At 45.3% G+C, this 19586-nt stretch overlaps 1 protein-coding gene across 1 annotated transcript in view; it reads left to right on the top strand.

The window, feature by feature from the left end:
* Nucleotides 1-6976: 6976 nt before the first annotated feature.
* LOC142842199 (dnaJ homolog subfamily C member 3) overlaps nucleotides 6977-19586 on the top strand; it is a 32074-nt gene continuing 19464 nt past the window's right edge. The window contains exons 1-2 of the mRNA XM_075959069.1: nucleotides 6977-7203; nucleotides 17657-17767. Of these exons, the coding sequence (XP_075815184.1) occupies nucleotides 7122-7203; nucleotides 17657-17767 (193 nt within the window). The 5' untranslated portion in view covers nucleotides 6977-7121. The remainder of the gene's footprint in view (nucleotides 7204-17656; nucleotides 17768-19586) is intronic.

Here is a 19586-nt window from a genome sequence, read left to right as displayed (position 1 = left end):
ACTTCCGTCATCAGGAGCCCCTCCAAGGACCAACTCTTTAGGAAAAGTTATATTCTTCCTCCATAGCTGAGAATCCCTATTAGAGAGATTGGGTACCAGCTGCTCAAAATGATTCCAATTTGGTTGGTTAAAATGGTGCACCATCTTACAAGATTCTGGCCAGAACTTCAAATAAGAACTTAAGAAAAACCCTACTGAGTACTTATAGACTATTTGCAATTATACCAGACAGTAGTCTTGAAACTTAACCATCATTTTACTTTTACAGGATCCCATAGAAAGAATATCACCCCCATGACAGCTGGAAGTATTTCTAGAAGACAACGTCCCCTCTCCTAACAAAGTTTGTCCTCAGGGTTAGGGACATCAATTAGGGGTGGATTACAACTTGTATAGAGTTGGAAATTGGGGTAGAAATTATGTAGGCTCAGGGATCTTTTTTGAAAAAAAAAAGGGAAATTGGATTGGATAATGGGTACATTAGTATGAGCTTACACTAATAATAATAGTAATACAGTGAATACTTGTGAGGTATTATTTATAGGAAATTTTTATTGGTATAGATTCTTATATATTGATACAAATTCAAATTATATTGAATACTCCTATTTCTGACTACAATTGTTTGTACACCTAGGCAAAGTTATTTTGTCAGATTGTATGCATGCATGCTTCTACCTCTGCTTAAGGCATTTTTGTATATTGATATAATTTTAGGATATATTTATCATATTGCAATATACATTTCTACCTCTGATCAAGATACTTACATATTGCTTACATTTTGAAGTCATTGTCCTCATTTTCTTTACAGTTTAAAGATTGTTTAATATTCTATTATGAAGTCTTAGTCTTTAACCTATATATGTATTAAGTATTACAGGTCTATAGTCATCCATGTTTGTCATACTTATAAGACTAATCAGTTTCTTTAGATACTTAGAGATACAGAGAAAGGTAATCTTAAGCCACTTCAAAGATCTGTAGAATATGGCATTTAAATAACTTAGGGTTCTGTTGATGTGAGACACGATTGCTCCTGGCAGCACCAATCTACTCCTGAGAGAATGTTGAGCACTGAAGACACTCCACTTGGAGCCACTGAAGACACTCCACTTGGAGCTTGTTTTCTTCTTGGCAAAACTGGCCTTTGAGAAAGGAACTGCCCATGCCTCAACCACTGACAAAATGCATGGTGTCAGGACTGGACAAGCGGGATACAAAAAAGACTGCCAAACATTGCCAAGACCGGGTAAGATGGTTCTGAAAATACTCTTGCCTCTGAAAATGGTCTGTCAGTTACTCTAGGCTTTAGCCAAAGTTGGTTGCTTCAATGTTGCAAATGAGACTGGGTGATTGCCCAGGTAGCCAGTTGTCTCTGTCATTTATTGCACATTTTGGAAGTTGATTGATTGTACTTCCTGTCTACTCTAGTAAATTTTTTTCTTAAAGATTTATTTATTTATTTACTATGTATAGTGTTCTTTCTGCATGTTTGCCTTCAGGTCAGAAGAAGGTGCCAGATCTCATTACAGATTCTTGTGAGTCATCATGTGGTTGCTGGGAATTGAACTCAGGTCCTCTGGAAGAGCAACCCATGCTCTTAACCTCTGAGCCATCTCTCCAGCCCTACTCAAGTAATATTATTTCCCTTCTCAGGTCTTCAGTGGGGTTGACGACTAGATAATCGTAGTTACTTTCCTCTCATGACTTGACTAAGGTATTTCAAATATGACGTAGACTCCTTGGTATAGGATAATTATTGAAATATTTAGCATATATTTCTTGCTTGATACTGTTTATGCTGGTTGTGATTCTAATCTTTATACCTGATATTTGTTCTTATTGCAAATAGTTTTGTATTAGGCTTAGAACTCTACTATTTAAGCAAAAGAGGGAGGTGCTGTAGGAACTCCTTCAGCCAGTAGCCTTTATGACACCAGCCCACTTGGGCGTGGCCTCTTATACTAAAAATGCTGCTGCAAAGCACAACATGCTTGCTCTCTCTCCCAGCTGCTGGATTTGGTTCCCCTTCCCTATTCATGCAGGGGACTGTGATCTGTGAGTCTACCCCTAAATAAATAACCCTTTATTATACTCAATTCTGAGCTAGGGTGGGATTATTTTATAGCCTCCATCATCAGTAGCCACTGTAAAATATGCTATAAAATCTACCCCCAAAACCGTTTTTTTCTCCTTAACTTTCTCTCTCTCAAGATAGCTCATCGCTGTTTGTATTGGAAGCCGTACTCTTTAAATAGCAATCTTATTATGGAAAGATTCAAGCTTCCGATTAGATACAATTCTTTGAAGAGGCCTGTTTGCCGTATTTATCACTTCTTGCCTTGTGTCCCACCACTCTTATTTCGTGTCGCCCCCCCCTCGCCCCAACTCCGGTGAGATTCCTTTATCAGTCAACAATCCTCAGTTTCCCTAGGTCTCCCTTTCCCTTCCTCATGGTAGCCCTTCAACTCAGTTCCTCCTCTTTGCAGATCTACCTTTTAATCTTACATTTTGTGGGACCAAGCTCTCCTTGTTTTCCTTCTGTGTCTGGATTTTGTTTTCTGTCTTTTGCTGTCCCTATACTTTCTCCTAGGGACTCTCCCCCATTTTTGTTTAGTTCTGTTTACACCTTGTCTTTAGGTGATCTCATTCACTCCTGATTTTATGACCCTTCTCTATTTTCTTAACTCCAAATGCAGACATTCAACCACCTGCTTTATATCTCTGATGTCTAAGAAGCATTTCTAGCATAACATGGCTAAAAAGTAACTCTTAATTTTCATTTTGTCTTCTCTTACCTAAGCCAGATGTTAGCCAGTGATAACATCTAGTTACCTAAGCCATGGTAGGCATTGTTCCTGATTCGTCCAAAGGTCCTAATCCCCATCTAACCTACTTGTTACCGTCTTGCTCCACGTGAAATCTACAATTTAGCTTGCTTCTGTCTCCATCTCTGTAGTATCTCCATTTTTCATCTTAGCTTGGCATAATAATCTCCCGATCACATCTGACCTCTAAGATATTTGTCAAAGAACAGTCCAATAAGATAAGTTCTCTGCTTCAAACCCTCTGGTGTCTTCCTGTTTCCACAGAGTAAGATTAAAACTGCTTCTGAATTTAAGTGTTTGACACGGTAGTACCTGACTTAACACGGTTCAGTTGCACATACTTTTTGTCTTTGAGGGAGAAAAATAGCACATTCTGAGTGTTGACTGTTTGAATACTAGCTGTAGGCATGACATTCTTGTGACGCAGCCATGCAGTGAGCTGCAGCTTCCATTTGGCCTCCTCCTCCTCCTCCTCCTCCTCCTCTTCCTCCTCCTCCTCCTCCTCCTCCTCCTCCTCCTCCTCCTCCTCCTCCTCCTCCTCCTCCTCCTCCGCACACTGGGTTGCTACATTGTGGTGTTTAGTAAGTTCCACGTATGGGTTGCATCTTCCACTTCCCATCCCTTGAACTTACTATGGGCTGATCAGGATGTGGCCTCACTCTTAAGGAGAAGAACATTCTGTCCACGTCTCACATTAGATTATCCCACCGTGGTTCAAGTTTATTATATTGTTACCCAATAACTTTGAAACATACTGTCTCATCCCAAAGTTTTTATACTTTCTATTCTCTCTGTCCAGCTCCTAAAGCAATGTAGGCATAAATTTCTGTCCCACCCAGTCCTGCAGCCATTCAGTCCCAAAGAAACACGCAGAGGCTTATATTAATTATAAACTGTTTGGCCTATTGCTCAGGCTTATTACTAACTAGATCTTACAACTTGCATTAACCCATAATTCTTGTTGTGTTTAATCATGTGGCTTGGTGCCTTTTCTCACTGAGGCATTCTCATCTTCCTTCCTCTGCATCTGGCTGGTGACTGCATCTGCCTTTCCTCTTCCCAGAATTCTCCTAGTCTGGTTGCCCCACCTATACTTCCTGCCTGGCTACTGACCAATCAGCATTTTATTAAACCAATATGAGTGATAAATCTTTATAGTATACATGACCATTATCCCACAGCAAAGGGACTGTACTTATTTTTGTGTAAAGTCATGTTACTTTGTGATGGTTGAACACAAAATGTCAGTCACAGTGCTGGAAGTACTCATCCCTTGCTAGCAGTGCTGTTTGGGGTGGTTGTGGAGCCTCTGGTAATGTAGGTTGTGTGCCAAGATTAAAGTCCAGCTTTGCCTCTGCTCCTGTCTCTGCCCGGATTCAGAGACAATGGGCCGAGAACAGGATTCCATTGGCTCCCATTACTGCAACTGCCATACTTTCCCTGCCGTGATGCACTGATGTTGACTGAGTTTTCTGTCCTGCTCGGTTTCTGCAATCATTAAGTCCCAAAGAACTCACACAGAAGTCTATATTAGTTATAAACTGATTGACCTAGTAGCTCAGGTTTCTTATTAACTCTTATAACTATATTAGCCCAGTATTCTTGTCTATGTTAGCCATGTGGGTTGGTACATTTTATGGTGAGGAAGTCACATCTTGCTTCTTCTGTGGCTGGGACAGGACAGCAGAGGAATGGGCTTTCCTCTTCCCAGAATTTTCCTGTTCTCCTTAACCCACTTCTACTTCCTGTCTGGTTGTCCTGCCTGTACTTCCTGCCTGGCTACTGGCCAACCAGTGTTTATTTAAAATATAATTGACAGAATACAGACCATTTTCCCACACCACACTGAGATCCTCTACAACTCTGAGCTGAAACCAACCCACCCTTCCTTCCTTGGTAGGTTACAGCCACAGAGAATCTATAGACACTTTTTTAAATAATCCTTTTCAAGGGATACTTTGTGTATGGTAGTTCTGCTACTACAGGACTGTTGAATGTTTAGAGTCTCTCAGCACTTAAGACCCTTGCTATTCTTAGTTTGTAACCCACACATATTGTTCTAAAAAGACTTTCTCTCTCATTAGGACTTTTTTCAGTTCTTTTTCCTTAAGGCTGGATTCACAAGTGACATCCAGGGATAATACACAGGTTTTTTGTTTTTTTTCCTTTGTTGGTTCCCTTGGTCAGAAATGCCTCATTTGTGTGATACGTTTACTTGAGGACAATAAAATCATCTCCCACCTTTTTACTTTATCTTGTGAGGTATATGTGTATCTGTATTCATCTCAAACAAACTTCAACAAAACCTGAAAGTTTCTGTATGATTTTGCTCCTGTTAGAACAGAGTAGCATTAGTCCCAGGAGCCTTTACCTGCTTCATAAAACCTCCGACTCTTGAGGTTTCAGGATCCTGCTTAATTTACAGATCAGGATAACATATAATAGCTGTTTGGAATCTAAACCTTGTGCTTTTCAGCGCTCCCTTCCCCGCAGCTCCTCAGGGGCTCACTGCTTCCAACCACTAACGGTTTCTTTTACATTCTGTTTCTTTGGAAATGGGATAGAGAGAGCAACCTTTCCTATTTCCAACCTTTACAGTGTATCTTCAAATCTGTCTTGGGACAAGTGAATAAGGTGCCTATTTAACATATCAACGAGGACTTAGAGCCTGGTTCTCCCAGCATTGCTTACTCCCTACCTGGTACAGTCTGTGGCTTGGCAAATCCCGCCCTTTACCCTGAAAGTGCCCCAGAGGTAACATTCTGGTTACCGCTCCCTCCCTTCCTTCTTTGAACCCTTCCTCCTCTTGGCTGCGGAACCCAGTTCCCCTCTCTTCCCTCTCCTCACATGGCTCAGTCTGGTCATGTTCACTCTGGACTCACCCAGATGTCTCTGCCTCTATGCGCTCCCCTTCATCTACAATAAATTTTCTCCTCCACCATAGCTAGGAACAATCATGCCCTTCCTTTTTATTTTTCATAAAAAATCACCATAATTCTTAAAGCACGAAGTAACACTAAGGTATCAAAATCACTGGGCGACAAACCCGCATTGTTTAACTGTCTAAAACACGACTGATATATAGAACGTGTTCACAACAGAAGAAACGGCCATGATCAAAACTAAACTGAATAATTTGAACTCGATCTTGATCAAGCTCTTATCTCTTTGAATGAAACAGGCACAGTAAAGACATCCAAAGAACGGCTCCCGTGGGTGAAAAGTTTGCTTCCAAAGCAAGGCTGCTTCTTGGGAAAGTCGAGGGCAAACACTGCAGACCAAGGGAAAAATGCGCTCCGGTTCTATAGTTTCAAGGACTCGCCAATACATAACTGGCCTAGGGCAGCTTGTAGCCTGGGAACTTGAAAGCCTTCTGCAGCTAGCCAACCTCCACCAAAAAAAGGATGATTCTGAAAGCTCCATGGGAGAGGCTAGGAAGGGACTTTAAGAGAGACGCCCAGACCAACTGTGAGGCTCTTAACATCTTTCACTGGAACAACTCCAGAGTTCTGGTCCCCAAGCCTCTTCCCAAGGTCGGGCATCTAGGCCGCTTCCAGCTTTATTCCCTCAGGGGCTTGAGGGGAGTTGCTACTTGCTGAGGGGGACATTAGCATAAGATTGGCGTCTACCAGCACCCGAGGTCCCCCACGCCAGCTCTCAGGCTCCCTTCCGCCCCGGTACCCGTTCCCCTGTCCCCTCCCTCGCCGCCTTCAGCTTCTCTGAGACGTCCCGGACTTCCTGGACCGTGGTGGCCTGGCCGGCAGGACGGCACCCGCACCTTCTCCCCGCCCTCCCGCCCGGGCGGACCCGGGACGCCCCCGGCGTCGCTCCGCCAAACCCGCCGCGAGGCGGGCCCCCAGCGTTCCGGCGGGCTGCGCATGCGGCCTCCCCAGCCGCTTCCTCCCCGGCCCGGGGCTGACGGTTTGGAGCCCGCTGACAGCTCCACGATCGGCGGACGCCGCCTCGTCTTGTGCTTCCACGTTACCCTATCGGGGACGGGGCGGGGCGTCGGCGTCCGCAGCCAATGGGCGCCAACCACGACCCAGGCGAGCCCGGGCGCCCCGCGACCCGGAGGGAGGCGATTGGACGGCGGCGGTGGCGGCGCTTGGGGGGCGTGGCGTCTTCGGGCCCCGCCCCCCGCCATTTCCGCCGCCGAGCGCCAGCCGCCGCCGAGGCCCGGCCGAGGGACCGAGTGAGCGGACGCACGGCGGGCGCTGGGCTGCGGGCTGTGCGCCGCGCGGGCTGCTGGGCCGCGCACCTTCCTGCTGCTCGGCCTCGGCGCCCTTGGACATGGTGGCCCCCGGCTCTCTGGGCAGCCGGCTGGGCGCGGTGTTCCCGTTCCTGTTGGTCCTGGTGGACCTGCAGTACGAAGGTGAGTCCCGCCCTGCCCGGGGCCGAGCTCCGGGTCCCCTGACCGGGCGGGAGCGGCGCACGGAGTGGGAGACGCGTGCTGGGCGGGAGGGCGGAACCGGCGGAGGCCGGGCCCGAGCCGAGGACCGGGCGACTGGCGGGCCGCGAGGCTGGGACGGCGGCCTGGGGCGCCCGCGGGAAGGGATAACGGCGGCCGGCACGGGACGGTTGCAGGTCGGACGGAGCGGGCAGACGGCTCGTCCCTGGAGTCAGCGCCCCGCGTCGGGTGCGCGACTCAGGCTGCCGCCTGGAGAAGTCCATGCTGGGCTGGCTGCTCCCAAGTTGCGGGGCTCGGTGCTGTGGTTTTGCAGTTCCCAGCATGGCGTCATTCAACTTTTTTTTTTTTTAAATTGCTGGTGCTACTTTTTCTAGTTCTCGGGGCGGAGGGTTGGGTTGGGGGAATCTCCTTAAAAAGATAGGGAGCTCTTACATATCACCCTGGCCTCCAGACTGGAATGTTGGCTACTCCCAGCATACTAGCAAAACAGGAGGCCTATCCCAGCTCGGGTGTAAGCGGGGAGGACTTAGGCATTGAAGTCCCGAATGCCCGTTGAACAGTGCTTCCCAGCTTGGTTACTGTGCTGTAGTGATATATCTGTCCTGGCCACTGCTCCTGTACTCATTTCTGAAAGTGGGGAGGGGAAGGGGATAGTTGTCAAGGAAAGTAAACAATTGACTGTTCCCTGGGGGGTGGGGATTGAGGAAGTGGATTTGGGACTAGTTGATGGGGAAAGCCTCAGGAAAGTGTCTGTGGCATTCTTTCTTTGTGAAAAAGTCATACCATTCTGTTGTTACCTCTCCATTAAAGGTAGGCTTTTTTGTTTGTTTTGGCTTTCCGATACCCGTATGTTCTTTGAACCTCAAGTCAGATTTTGTGCTGAGACCAGTCATTGGCATTGGAACCAGCCTCAGTCTGGAGGGGAGTGGAATTTGAAGACCTGGACCGCTTTAATATATAGGTCATATATTTTAATTCTCTGGAATTTTCTAATTCTTTCCATCCGTGTTAATTATGCTCAGTTATCGTTAATGACTTATTTGGATACTTAAAAGAATGTTGTTTATGTTGTGTTTAGTGTCTGTTTTGTTCAGATGTAGAAGTGCTTATTTTGGTTTGCTTTACCTTTTCAGCAGTGTGTAGATCAGTCACCTCTTACAAATTATTATTCTCTGTATGATTCTTAAGGCGTTCAGCACTTCATTTCTCACTGTGGTATTTCTGTAAAAAAAGCACTAATGGCGCCCCTCAGGGGAAGCCGGAGGGTTGCCTTTTCAGGAGCATTCGCAGGTGAGGGAGAGAAGGGAGCCTTTTTGTAAGCCCCTCTTGTTCTTGGAGATATGTGATAGTGTTTACACATGGGGAACTGGTGCTCTGAGAACTAAGGACAGTTTATCTTGGGCTGGAGCGATGGGTAGATTGTTTGCTGGTCTTCAGAAGACTGGAGTTGGATTCCCAGCACCTGATCAGGCTACTCACAGTTATAATTCCAACTCCAGGAACACACACACAAGGTAAATAAAATCTTTAAAAGTAAACTTTATCTCATTATGAACTGGACACAGGGAAATTATTGGTAGCCTCGTTTCCAGTCATTTCAGAGTTGTGGCAGGTAAGAAAAATAAGCATTTTAAGTTACCAATAGAAAGTGACAGAAAGGTGATTTCCTGGCAGGGTCAGTACAGTGGTTCTTCCCAGGTGTGCCAGCTCTTGCTTGTGATCTCAGCACTCAAGAGGCTGAGGCCGGAGGATTGTCGTGAGTTTAAGACCAGCCCTAGTTGTATCATGAGTTCTAGGCCAGTCTGAGCTACAGTGTGATACTTTGCCTTTAAAAAAAGAAAAGAAAACATGCTCTCTCTCCCAGAAGGTGGTCCTCCAGCTGTGTGTCAGAATGTCATGTGGGGGGCAGGTAAGAGTTCTAGGCACACTTCGTCTTGATGGAACCTGGAAATTTGCATTTCTACAAGGATCCCAGATGACCACATTTTGAGAGCCTCATAAATTAGAGGTCTGCTATTTATTAGACCCTAAAGTAGCAAATCATCAGCTTAGGTTTTCTAGAATAAGTTAGCTGTGCCTGGTTTTGAGGGAGGCATATAGGTCAGTTGCCGTGCTCTACTTTAGGCTTGGAGAGAGGACAGGGAGTGTGAAGCCCAGGGTCATAATATAGGAAATATTGTTAGTGATTAGCCTGATCATTTTTGTTTTTTTTTCTGATTTAAAAATACCCTTTTAAAGTAGGCTTTTCTGTTATAATCTACAGAAGGAAAGCACATGTCATGAACTGAACAGCTGACTCTCAGCTTCTCTTTCTCAGAGCCTTCAAAACAATTTAGAACTTTTGAGTAGAAAGAAAATTTTAGGGACTAGAGAGATGTCTCAGTGGTTAAGAGTGCTTGCTGGCTGCCCTTGCAGAGGGTGGGACTTCAGTGCCCATCAGTACAGCTGATTGTAACTCCCAATTCCAGGGCTGAGGAGCTGGAGCACATACTGTCTCTTACACACAGAGATACAAATAAAATAAAGAAAAAGAAGACATTAATATCCACTTTAACATTCTCGCATTCCAAATAAGATTATTTAAATTTGTTGCTGGTGGCTTCTTTAGTGACTCGAGTGTGAGTACAGAATGAAAAACACACATTTTTTGTTGCCACCGTTTTATCTTTTCTTTTCTTGACATGTATCAGGAACCCATTTTTAAATTCACTGAATTAAGCTGATTAATCCATGTATTTTGGCCACCATGGGAAAGACTTGAAAATCTATTCATAACAAAGGCTGTGATACATTTTGCTTAAACTGATAAATTAAGAGTATATTTTACCTTTTGTAGGATCTCTGTGATACTAGTTGAATATGAAGAGAATTTTTTAAAATGATTTTAAAGCAGTTTCTATAATGAAATGGTCAGCTCCCTAAGATTATTTTGAATTCTTTAGCAAGCTAGATATGAAGTTAGAGTGTCTGAGTTCGGCTCACCAGCTGGCCTTGCTGAGCTGCCTGGTTAGAGTTGCTCCCATGCTTGCCTGGACAGGGCTATACTGAGACGGGGTGCCCTGGAGCTAGTGGCTTTGATTTTCCCATGTAAAGGTAATCGTGGTTAAGTTTAGTTTCTGCTATCATGATCTTTTAATTAATTGATTGGTTGATTGATTTGTGTGTGTGTGTTTTGTTTGTTTTTGTGTTTTGCCTGACAGCGTCACTCTGTAGCCCAGGCTAGTCTACATGGACTCTGGAGTTTGATTTGTAGATCAGGATGGGCACAGCCTGTGGGGATTCTCGCACCTCTGCCTGCTGAGTGCGGAGGGGTGGGGGGGTACTAGCATGTCCCCATCACACCTGCCTTCTTTTTCTTTTGATTCATTCATCAGCAACTTAACTGTGTTTCCATAGAAATGTTTCAGGGAGACCCAGTTACCTGCCCTTTAAAACGGAAACATTTATTTCAACCATAAGTTTATTTTTCTTTCTGTATCTTTAGAAACTGTCTCTTTTAAAAATAGGCAAATCTGAGTTTGTTGCTTGGAGTTTTGGAATATAAAAGACTTGTGTCAGCAAGGGTATGCTCTATGGCACTGTGATGAGTTATATATATGGTATAACATTAATGGGAATCCTTAGAGTTCACAGAAGAGGGAAGTATCAATATCTTTTATCCATTTTCTAAAAGCTAAATAGTTTGTCACTGCAACCACGTGATTACACTTGATTACAAATACTCTTAAATTTCTCTGCTCTTGTGTTTTTGGCTTCTTACCTGGGAGATCCCAAAATCCATTAAATTCAAGCTTGACTGTCTTTCTTGTTGTACCTAAGAGCTAAATGCAGATGGAGACGAATAACTGTTAATTTACTGTTAGTCTCATTGAAGGCACCCAGGCTCAATCTCACCTGCACACTCAATACTGCTAATATTCTTACAATTCTTTACTATGTCCTTTCCCATGAATAACCAAGTCCAGTTTAAATTCCCCTTCTCTTACTCCCTTTATTCTTAACAGAACCGGGGGAGGGGAGAGTTGAGCCTGTGCTGGCACATGTGTGGAGGCCAGAGGAGAACTGCAGGAGCTGGTTCGCTTCTTCTTGCATGTGGTGTGGTCCAGCGATCAAGTCTCCCACACTTGGTGGTAAAGCCTTCCCCACTGAGCCAGCCTGAAGACCCCGCTTGCCTCATTCCCTTAGATCTGGTCTTTGTCAAGGACGGCTTTCCCTTCTTTCAACAACAGCGCCCTAGCTTACCGGCCTGAGCGCCTCAGCTTGATGGTAGTTTTCATTATGAGAAGTCCTAGGTCACTTCATAACCTGTGTTGGTGTTTAAAACTCAAAGTTTTTCAAGCTGGTTATGAACTTGATGTGATAAGTGTCCTGCCTTAGCTTCTCTGCTGTGAAAAGTACCTTCTGGGTCCTCACAGTGAAGACAGGCTGGGTGCTGCGGCTTTACATGGCAAAAGGACCAGCTTGTTCCCTGCTCATTCCCTTTAAAAAGGCACCGGTACATGTCTGACGCCACAGACTAGTAACTTACTTCCCAACCATTGTAATATCACCACAGTGGGTGTTTCCGCAGGTGGATTTTGGGATATTCAGAGCCGGTTGTTCTCTCCCTTGCCATCACCCCCTCCCCTCCCCTGGATCCCCCCATCATCCCTTCCTCTCCCCTGGATCCCCCATCACCCCTTCTCCTCCCGTGGATTCCCCCATCACCCCTTCCCTTCCCTAGATCCCCCCATCACCTCTTCCCTCCCCTAGATCCCCTCCATCACCCCTTCTCCTCCCCTGGAACCCCCGTCACCCCTTCCCCTCCCCTGGATCCCCCCATCATCCCTTCACCTTCCCTGGATCCCCCCATCACCCCTTCTTCTCCCCTGGAACCCCCATCACCCCTTCCCTTTCCTAGATCCCCCCCATCACCCCTTCCCTTCCCTGGAACTCCCATCACCCCTTCCCTTCCCTAGATCCCCCTATCACCCCTTCCCCTCCCCTGAATCACTCCATCCCTTCCCTCCTCTGGATCACCCCATCATCCCTTCCCCTACCCTGGATCACCCCATCACCCCTTCCCTTCCTTGGATCCCCCATCATCCCTTCCTCTCCCCTGGATCCCCCCATCATACCTTCCCCTCCCCTGGATCCCCCCCATCATCCCTTTCCCTCCCCTGGATCCCCCCCATCGCCCCTTCCCTTCCCTGGATCACCCCATCCCTTCCCTCCTCTGGATCCCCCATCACCCCTTCAGAGGACAGCTTTTGGGAATCAGTTGTTTGTTTGCAGGGATCAAACTTGGGTAGCCGGTTTGTGGCTAGTGCCTTCTTCTCAGGTGAGCCATCTCATCAAAGATTTACAATTAGTCATCATTTTAAACAAAACATATTCGTTAGTTTACTTTGATGATTTTAAAAATATAAATAGTATATGAATATACTTTGCTGGAAAAAGTGATCAGTATAGCAAGATGGATTATCTTTTGAAAGCATAAGTGAAGCCAGTCTGTATAGTGTCTGTTCTTAGTTCATGGAACCACAGTTCTGATTCATAGCCAACTCCACTCTATCTTCACACTCAGCCAACATAAGCTCTTACAAACTTCAGCTAGACCTTCAGTCTCTTGCTAAAGCCCATTCTAGGGCTTTCCTTATCACTCACATAAAAACCTAAACTTCTCTCTGTACCTTGCATTTTCATCGATCTTGTACATGTTCTCTGTCCTTCCCTCCTTTACTGCTGTCTGTGACCTCGTCTAGTTTCCTTGAAGTTGGGCTTGCTCATGCCAGGCTGGTTGCACTGGCTTGTGACCTGGGTGTGATTTTGGCATGTGTCATTCAGCACTGCTCTCCAGCCTTCTTATTTTTTTTTTTAACTCAAGCTTATTGACCCAGGGAGCCTGCTTGACTGTCTGTAGTGATTACTCCTTTCCTCGGGCATTTTGTCTCCTAGCATCAGATTGGCACTTAGGAAATCATCTTGTTTATTTCTTGTTCTCCATTGTGTCCTTGCTGCTAGAGCTGAATTTAAATAGATCTTGCAACCTTTTGAATCTGTAAGATTATTAATTATATTTATTTTAAACAATTTTTAAAATATTTGTGCTACTAATTTTATTTTCGTTCTTAGTGTTAGGCTGTTTAAGAAGTGGCCCTATGAGCTGGGCGGTGGTAGCACTCAACAGGCAGAGGCAGGCAGAGGCAGGAGGATAGCTCTGTGAGTTCAAGAAGATCAGCCTGTTCTACAGAGTGAGTTCTCCTGGATTGCCAAGGGTACATAGAGAAACCATGTCTCAAAAAAAGAAAAACATTATTTTATGAACTTCTTTGTGTTTCAGAAGTCCTCATTACCAATCTACCTGGCTCTGGTCCTTTTTGTTTGTTTTATCAGAGTTTGGTGCACTCAGAAGTACCTGGAGTCTATCCCTGGTTCAATTCAGAGAGTGCATTTGAATGATGTTTCCCAAAGTCCACTAACTAAGGTTCCCTGTGCTTGCTGGAATATGAAATTCCTTACTCATGTATGTGTTTGGCAGCTGTGTAGATGAAGTGCCGCCTCCGTTACCGTGTGCCGCCTCCGTTACCGTGTGCCGCCTCCGTTACCGTGTGCCGCCTCCGTTACCGTGTGCCGCCTCCGTTACCGTGTGTCGCCTCCGTTACCGTGTGCCGCCTCCGTTACCGTGTGCCGCCTCCGTTACTGTGTGCCACCTCCGCACCTCCCAGCCCGGGTTGTGCTCACTACATGACGTCTGCCTTTTTCTTTTCTTTGTCATCGTGTCTGCTATAGCTGTGTGCATCACCTTCAAATTAGATCTCTAGTCACATTGTTCCTGAATATAGTCAACGCTTACAGATGATCTATTCCTATAAGAGATATTGTTATTGAACCTATATAAGTAGCTACGTTGCCATAAATTGAGAAGATTCCCTGTACTTTTCGCACTTTTGCGTATATACTCCAGAGAACTAGGGGAGAAAGCTTTGTTGTTTTTAAACAGTACAAACAGAGCTTCCTTAGAACAGGAAGGGGAAGCTGTTTCAAGTAAGAGGTTGAGAAGAGCTGTGTGGTGGCGCACGCCTTTGATCCCAGCACTCGGATCCCAGGCGGATCTCTGTGAGTTTGAGGCCAGCATGGTATACAGAGTGAGTTCCAGGACCGCCAAGGCTACACAGTGAAACCCTGTCTTGACACCCCCCCCCAAAAAAAAAAAGTTGAGAAGAATCAATTTTAACTGCACTCAAACCTGTGTTCCCACTACAAATACTAGGGTCCAGTTATTTATTAATCTGTGCCAGGAGAAACCTGTTGAGGCTTGATGAGACAGTGGATTTAACTGTAATTTTAGTTTTGCAAGTCTTACAATTTTCTGGCTGATTTTAGCTAGACCAGCGTTGTGACTGAGGCAGGGGCAGGTGATTATTGTTATGGACTAATTATATATTCTCTCTCTATATATATATATGTGTGTGTGTGTGTGTGTTCATATATATATATATATATATATGTGTGTGTGTGTGTGTACATATATATAGTTAGGGAATCTCCCAGGTTGACTTCAGCCGAGAATTAGTCCTGAGCTTGACATTCTTCTCAGAACACTTCTTGCACTGCAAAGACCCCATCCCTTATCACCCTTTGTGCCGTTATGGCCAAGCATAGGAGACACTTGGCCGTCTAAGAGGGTCTCATTAGGCTGTCAGAGTCACCAGAGTGTAGCTGAACCAGCTGTAGGGCTTGACTGGATCACTAGCATGTCACTTCCCTCTGGCTCAGGGTCAGGGTTCGAGCAAACACCTCCGAGCACCTTTTGGTGGGTCTTTGTCCCGGACCGTTTCCAGGGCCAGTGTAACAGTTCGGGCCATTCAGGAAACAAAACACATAGTAGTTCTAAAGGGGCCGCTGCAGGCATGACCCAGATGCTCTAGTGCTTGATGTAGAAGTTTGAGGACCTGAGTTTAGTGCCTAGCATCCAGATGTGAAAAGAAAAGTAGGGCAGGATGATGTGTACTTACAATCTCCACACTGGGGGTGCGCAGACTGGTGGGTCACTGGGGTTGGCACACTAGCCAGGTTCAATAAGAGACCCTGTCTTAAAAAAAAAAGGTGGAGAGTAAGTGAGGAGGATACTTGATGTCGACCTGACCCCCCACAATGGTACAAATACACGCATACGCATATGTTTTCACACCACACCGAAAGTTTGTAAAGGGTGAGCCAGGTAGAGTCTTCCCTTTGTACACAGTGCCACAGTAACTCAAGATGTGGGAAGAACAGTGAGACACGTCCAGGAGTGAGAGAGGCTGCCTGGGGAAGAGGCTCTCTCCTCTGAACTGGGGTTCACACTTTGTTCACTCCCTGGGGAAGAGGCTCTCTCCTCAGAACTGGGGTTCACACTTTGTTCACTCCCTGGGGAAGAGGCTCTCTCCTCAGAACTGGGGTTCACACTTTGTTGAGCTGTGGTTGCAGCTCAGGTTTGCTAACAGTGAGACACTGAAACCAGAGTTGACTGCAATTGATGGAGAACAGAAAGCAATCATACCAGTGTCGATACTTTTCTGTGTGGATATATGGACAATTGTGAAGATACAGTGTGACTGTGCAGTGTCATTGTTGGGAGGTTGCTGTGTGAGAATGCTCCTGTACACTGTAAAGATTTGTCACTTTTATTAGTTTAATAAAATGCTGATTGTCCAATAGCCAGGCAGGAAGTATAGGTGGGGTGAAAAGACTTAGAGAATTCTGGGAAGAGGAAAGGCAGAGTCAGTCATCAGCAATATACAGAGGAAGCAAGATGAGAATGCCTCATTGAGAAAAGGTATCAAGCCATGTGGCCAAACAAATAAGAATTATGGGCTAATTTAAGTTGTAAGAGCTAGTTAATAATAAGCCTGGGCTAGTAGGCCAAACCCTTTGTAATTAATATAGGCCTCTGTGTTTCTTTGGGACTGAACAGCTGTGGGACCAGAGGGACAGAAACTTCCCTCTACAAATAACACCCAGACGTTTGATAAGAATTTTCACATAAAGCCTGAGGAAACTTTTAAAAAAACTAAAAAAAAGAAGATTCTAGACAGACAAGAACAGAGTCAAGTGTAGCTTCTTGGTAACCATCTTTTCTCCAGTAGGTAGCAGAAGCCAGAAAAACAAAAGAGCACACCAGCAAACAGAACCAGGAGGCACCCGTCCTTCCTACAGTTCTCTCTAGCTCCTTTGTAGCAAACTACATTGACTTTACTGTGAAGGAGGAAGGCCTGAACTCTCTGGTGCATTACTGTGTCAGGGTAACTGCTGAAGGAGGAATTCAGAGCAAAGAGACAGTTTATAGATAATTGGCCTACTTAGTCATATCATTCTACTTAAAATGTCTCTGGTCTTCATGGAGTAAAATTCAAAGCAGGACATAACAAGGCTTTTAGTCTTTGGTTTCATACCGCTTTATTTTGTGGCTCTGCTACAGTTATCCAGGTCTCCTTGCCATTTTTGGAATGTATCTGGGTACCATGAACTTAAAGTCTTTGTGTTAGCTGCTACTACTTGGAAAGTCTCCTTCTCCTGCCTGCATGATGGGCTTTTTACTTCCTCTTAAGTTGCTCGGATGTTGGCTTTTCAAGGAAGCATGCTCTTGGACCATTTACGTTTGTTTCTCGCTGTTGACACTTGACTTACTCCACAGTAATTTTTTACCTGATTATACAAGCTATTGTTTGTTATGTCTGTCTCCTCCCACTGTAATGTCGGGTACTTAGAGGATTCAAAGAGCAGGGCTCACTTATCCCAGTGACTAACCCAGTGCCTGGTGTATTGTCATTGCTTGGTGTCCTTGGATACCATAGCAGACTGATCTTCATTAAGATGAGGGTCTAGCTTAGCAAAGCCGTTCTTTAACAGACTATGTGGTGTGTGTCTGTGTTCATGTGGAAGCTGAGTTAGTATCTCTTCCTTAACCATGCTTCTTCAGATTTTATTTCCTGAGGCTGAGTCTCCCTGAATCTAGTCTTCCGTGTGGTGTGCTAGCTGGCCATCTGCACTGAGGATCTCCTGCTTGTGCATGGGCTGCTGCGCCCTGCTTGTGTTTTTGTGGTTGCTGGAGATCCGTGTCTGGTCCTCATGCTTACATAGCACGCATCTCATCAACTGAGCCAGCTTCCCAGCTTTAATTGAGCAGAATAATGTCACCAGTACTCTAATCTAGTTTTCTTTTATTCTTTCAGCTGGATTTATTCCTTGGGTTGGTTTAATGGAATATAGGTATATTTGGGAGCTTTTTATATTCTATAAAATGAAACATATTACCTAAGCAAATGAAATGAAACAGTGTGCTTCACTGTGTCATTTTCATATGGCTGAAGCAGATTAATGTTATCTTTGACTATTTATTAGGGTTACAGTTGCTTCATGGGAAGTTAACTCATTATTCTGTTTTCCTTTTTAGGTGCTGAATGTGGAGTAAATGCAGATGTAGAGAAACATCTTGAACTGGGAAAGAAGTTACTTGCAGCTGGACAGCTAGCTGATGCTTTATCTCAGTTTCATGCTGCAGTAGGTTGGTATCATACCCCAAACGCTCAGTTGCTCTCTTCGGATTGTTAGTCAGAGCTTCCATTTTGGATAACACTTAAAGAATTATTACATGTAAAATAAACCATTAAACATATTTTCAGGATTCTGGGTGAATTAGATTAGTAAACACAGAATACATGAGCGCACGTGCATCTAATGGAAGGGGTATGAGTAGGCTGGAGGGAAGGCTCTGGAAGAGCATGCACTGCATCTCCACAGGCCTAAGGTTGCTGCCCAGCCTCTTTCTGCTGACTGAAACTTCTGATGCATCTGGACTCAAGCACCTGTCCTCATATGCACATACCTCCACATAGACACACACATGCACACACAAACACACATGTGCATACATACTCTTTAGAAACCAATCTATGAAACACAGAGCTCACTGAGGTTTAGCCATGTATGCATTAAGAATAACTCAAGGTTTTGTCATTCTGAAAAACTCCATTCTGCAGTGGGCAGTAGTAATTCCAGACCTTGTGGAGAGTCAGGAACCATTGAATGCTCAGCTCTAAGTGGAACTGTTTATCCAGCCCCTCAGAGCTCAGAACGTAAGGAAGATGGCAGAAAGAACATCAGAGGCAGAAGGGCATGAAAGTAGCAGAGGGGCTGTGGGGAGAGGAAGGAGACAGCAGGAGTGGGAAGTAACAGGAGCGAGTCTGTTGGCCGGAATAGGATTCAGTGCATTCATAATAAAAGTTGCCATTATGTTTCATCAACATTTAATGAAAAGCGAGATTCTTATGAAAACTTTGTCTAAGCAGACCTCACATAGTGTGCTATTCTCTTCTTTGGCTAGGTGATGAATACAGTCATTGCTTCGGTGGTTTTTCCAGATTGGAGATTTTCTAGTTCATTGACTCTTCACTGTTGGTCAGATTCCAGCTGCCCCTTGTGATGTTTCTTTCAGATGAGTTGTAGCATCTGTAGCATCAACTGTCTTTGTGCTGTCTACGAAAGAGATGATAGAGTACATGGCTCCCGAGGACCAGTGCCGCATTCTCGTTCTCTCTCTGAGACAGAATCTCAGTTTGCAGTCTTTGTTAGCTTAGCGCTCACTCAGTCACGACGCGGCCTTGAGCTCACAGAGCTGTTCCTGCCTCTGCCCTCGGAAGGCTGGAATTAAATGTGGTCTGCAGCCTTGCCCAGCTTAAAGCACCTTCCAAGACGTTTCTGCCTAGGTTTTAACCTAGGTCTTTTGACATTGACCTTTTCTTAGGTACCCTTTTATTCATTTCTCACCTGGATTTGTGCAGAGTGGTTAGTCATCCTGACAAGTTGGGTAGTTTATTTTCAACAAAGTACAGTGTGTGGTCATGTGACAGGCCTTGGGGGGGTATCTGTGTGGTCATGTGACAGGCCTTGGGGGGCGTGTCTGTGTGGTCATGTGACAGGCCTTCGGGGGGGAGGGGCATGTCTGTGTGGCAGTGGCTTACTTGCTGAACCTCCTAGCCTACCATAGTCACTGTTTTTTAAGAAGCTCTGCTTCATGTAGCAGCTTAAAAACTCATAGGTTTTGAGCAAAACTGCTGCCCACTTTAGATGCCAGTCTGAAACCTCAGATCTACCAAGTATAAACCAAGGGTCCCATGGAGTTAGCTTGCTGGAATGGCTCTAAGCCACTTCTGTGGTTTAGGACAGAGGATCTTTCAGAGGGTACAGATACCTATCCAAAGAGAGGAGGTGCATAGGCCATGCCAAAGGAAAGGCTGGAGCTGTGTTCTCTCTGGGTCCCTCCCTTCAGGGACGCCGTGTGCTGCACTGACCTAAGCACAGTACCACTCGGCTGTGTCCCACAC

This window comes from Microtus pennsylvanicus, unplaced genomic scaffold, assembly GCF_037038515.1.
Source record: "Microtus pennsylvanicus isolate mMicPen1 unplaced genomic scaffold, mMicPen1.hap1 Scaffold_256, whole genome shotgun sequence".
Taxonomy (NCBI): Eukaryota; Metazoa; Chordata; class Mammalia; order Rodentia; family Cricetidae; genus Microtus; species Microtus pennsylvanicus.
Note: the sequence above shows the minus strand (reverse complement) of the source record. Positions and strands in the feature narration are given on the sequence as shown.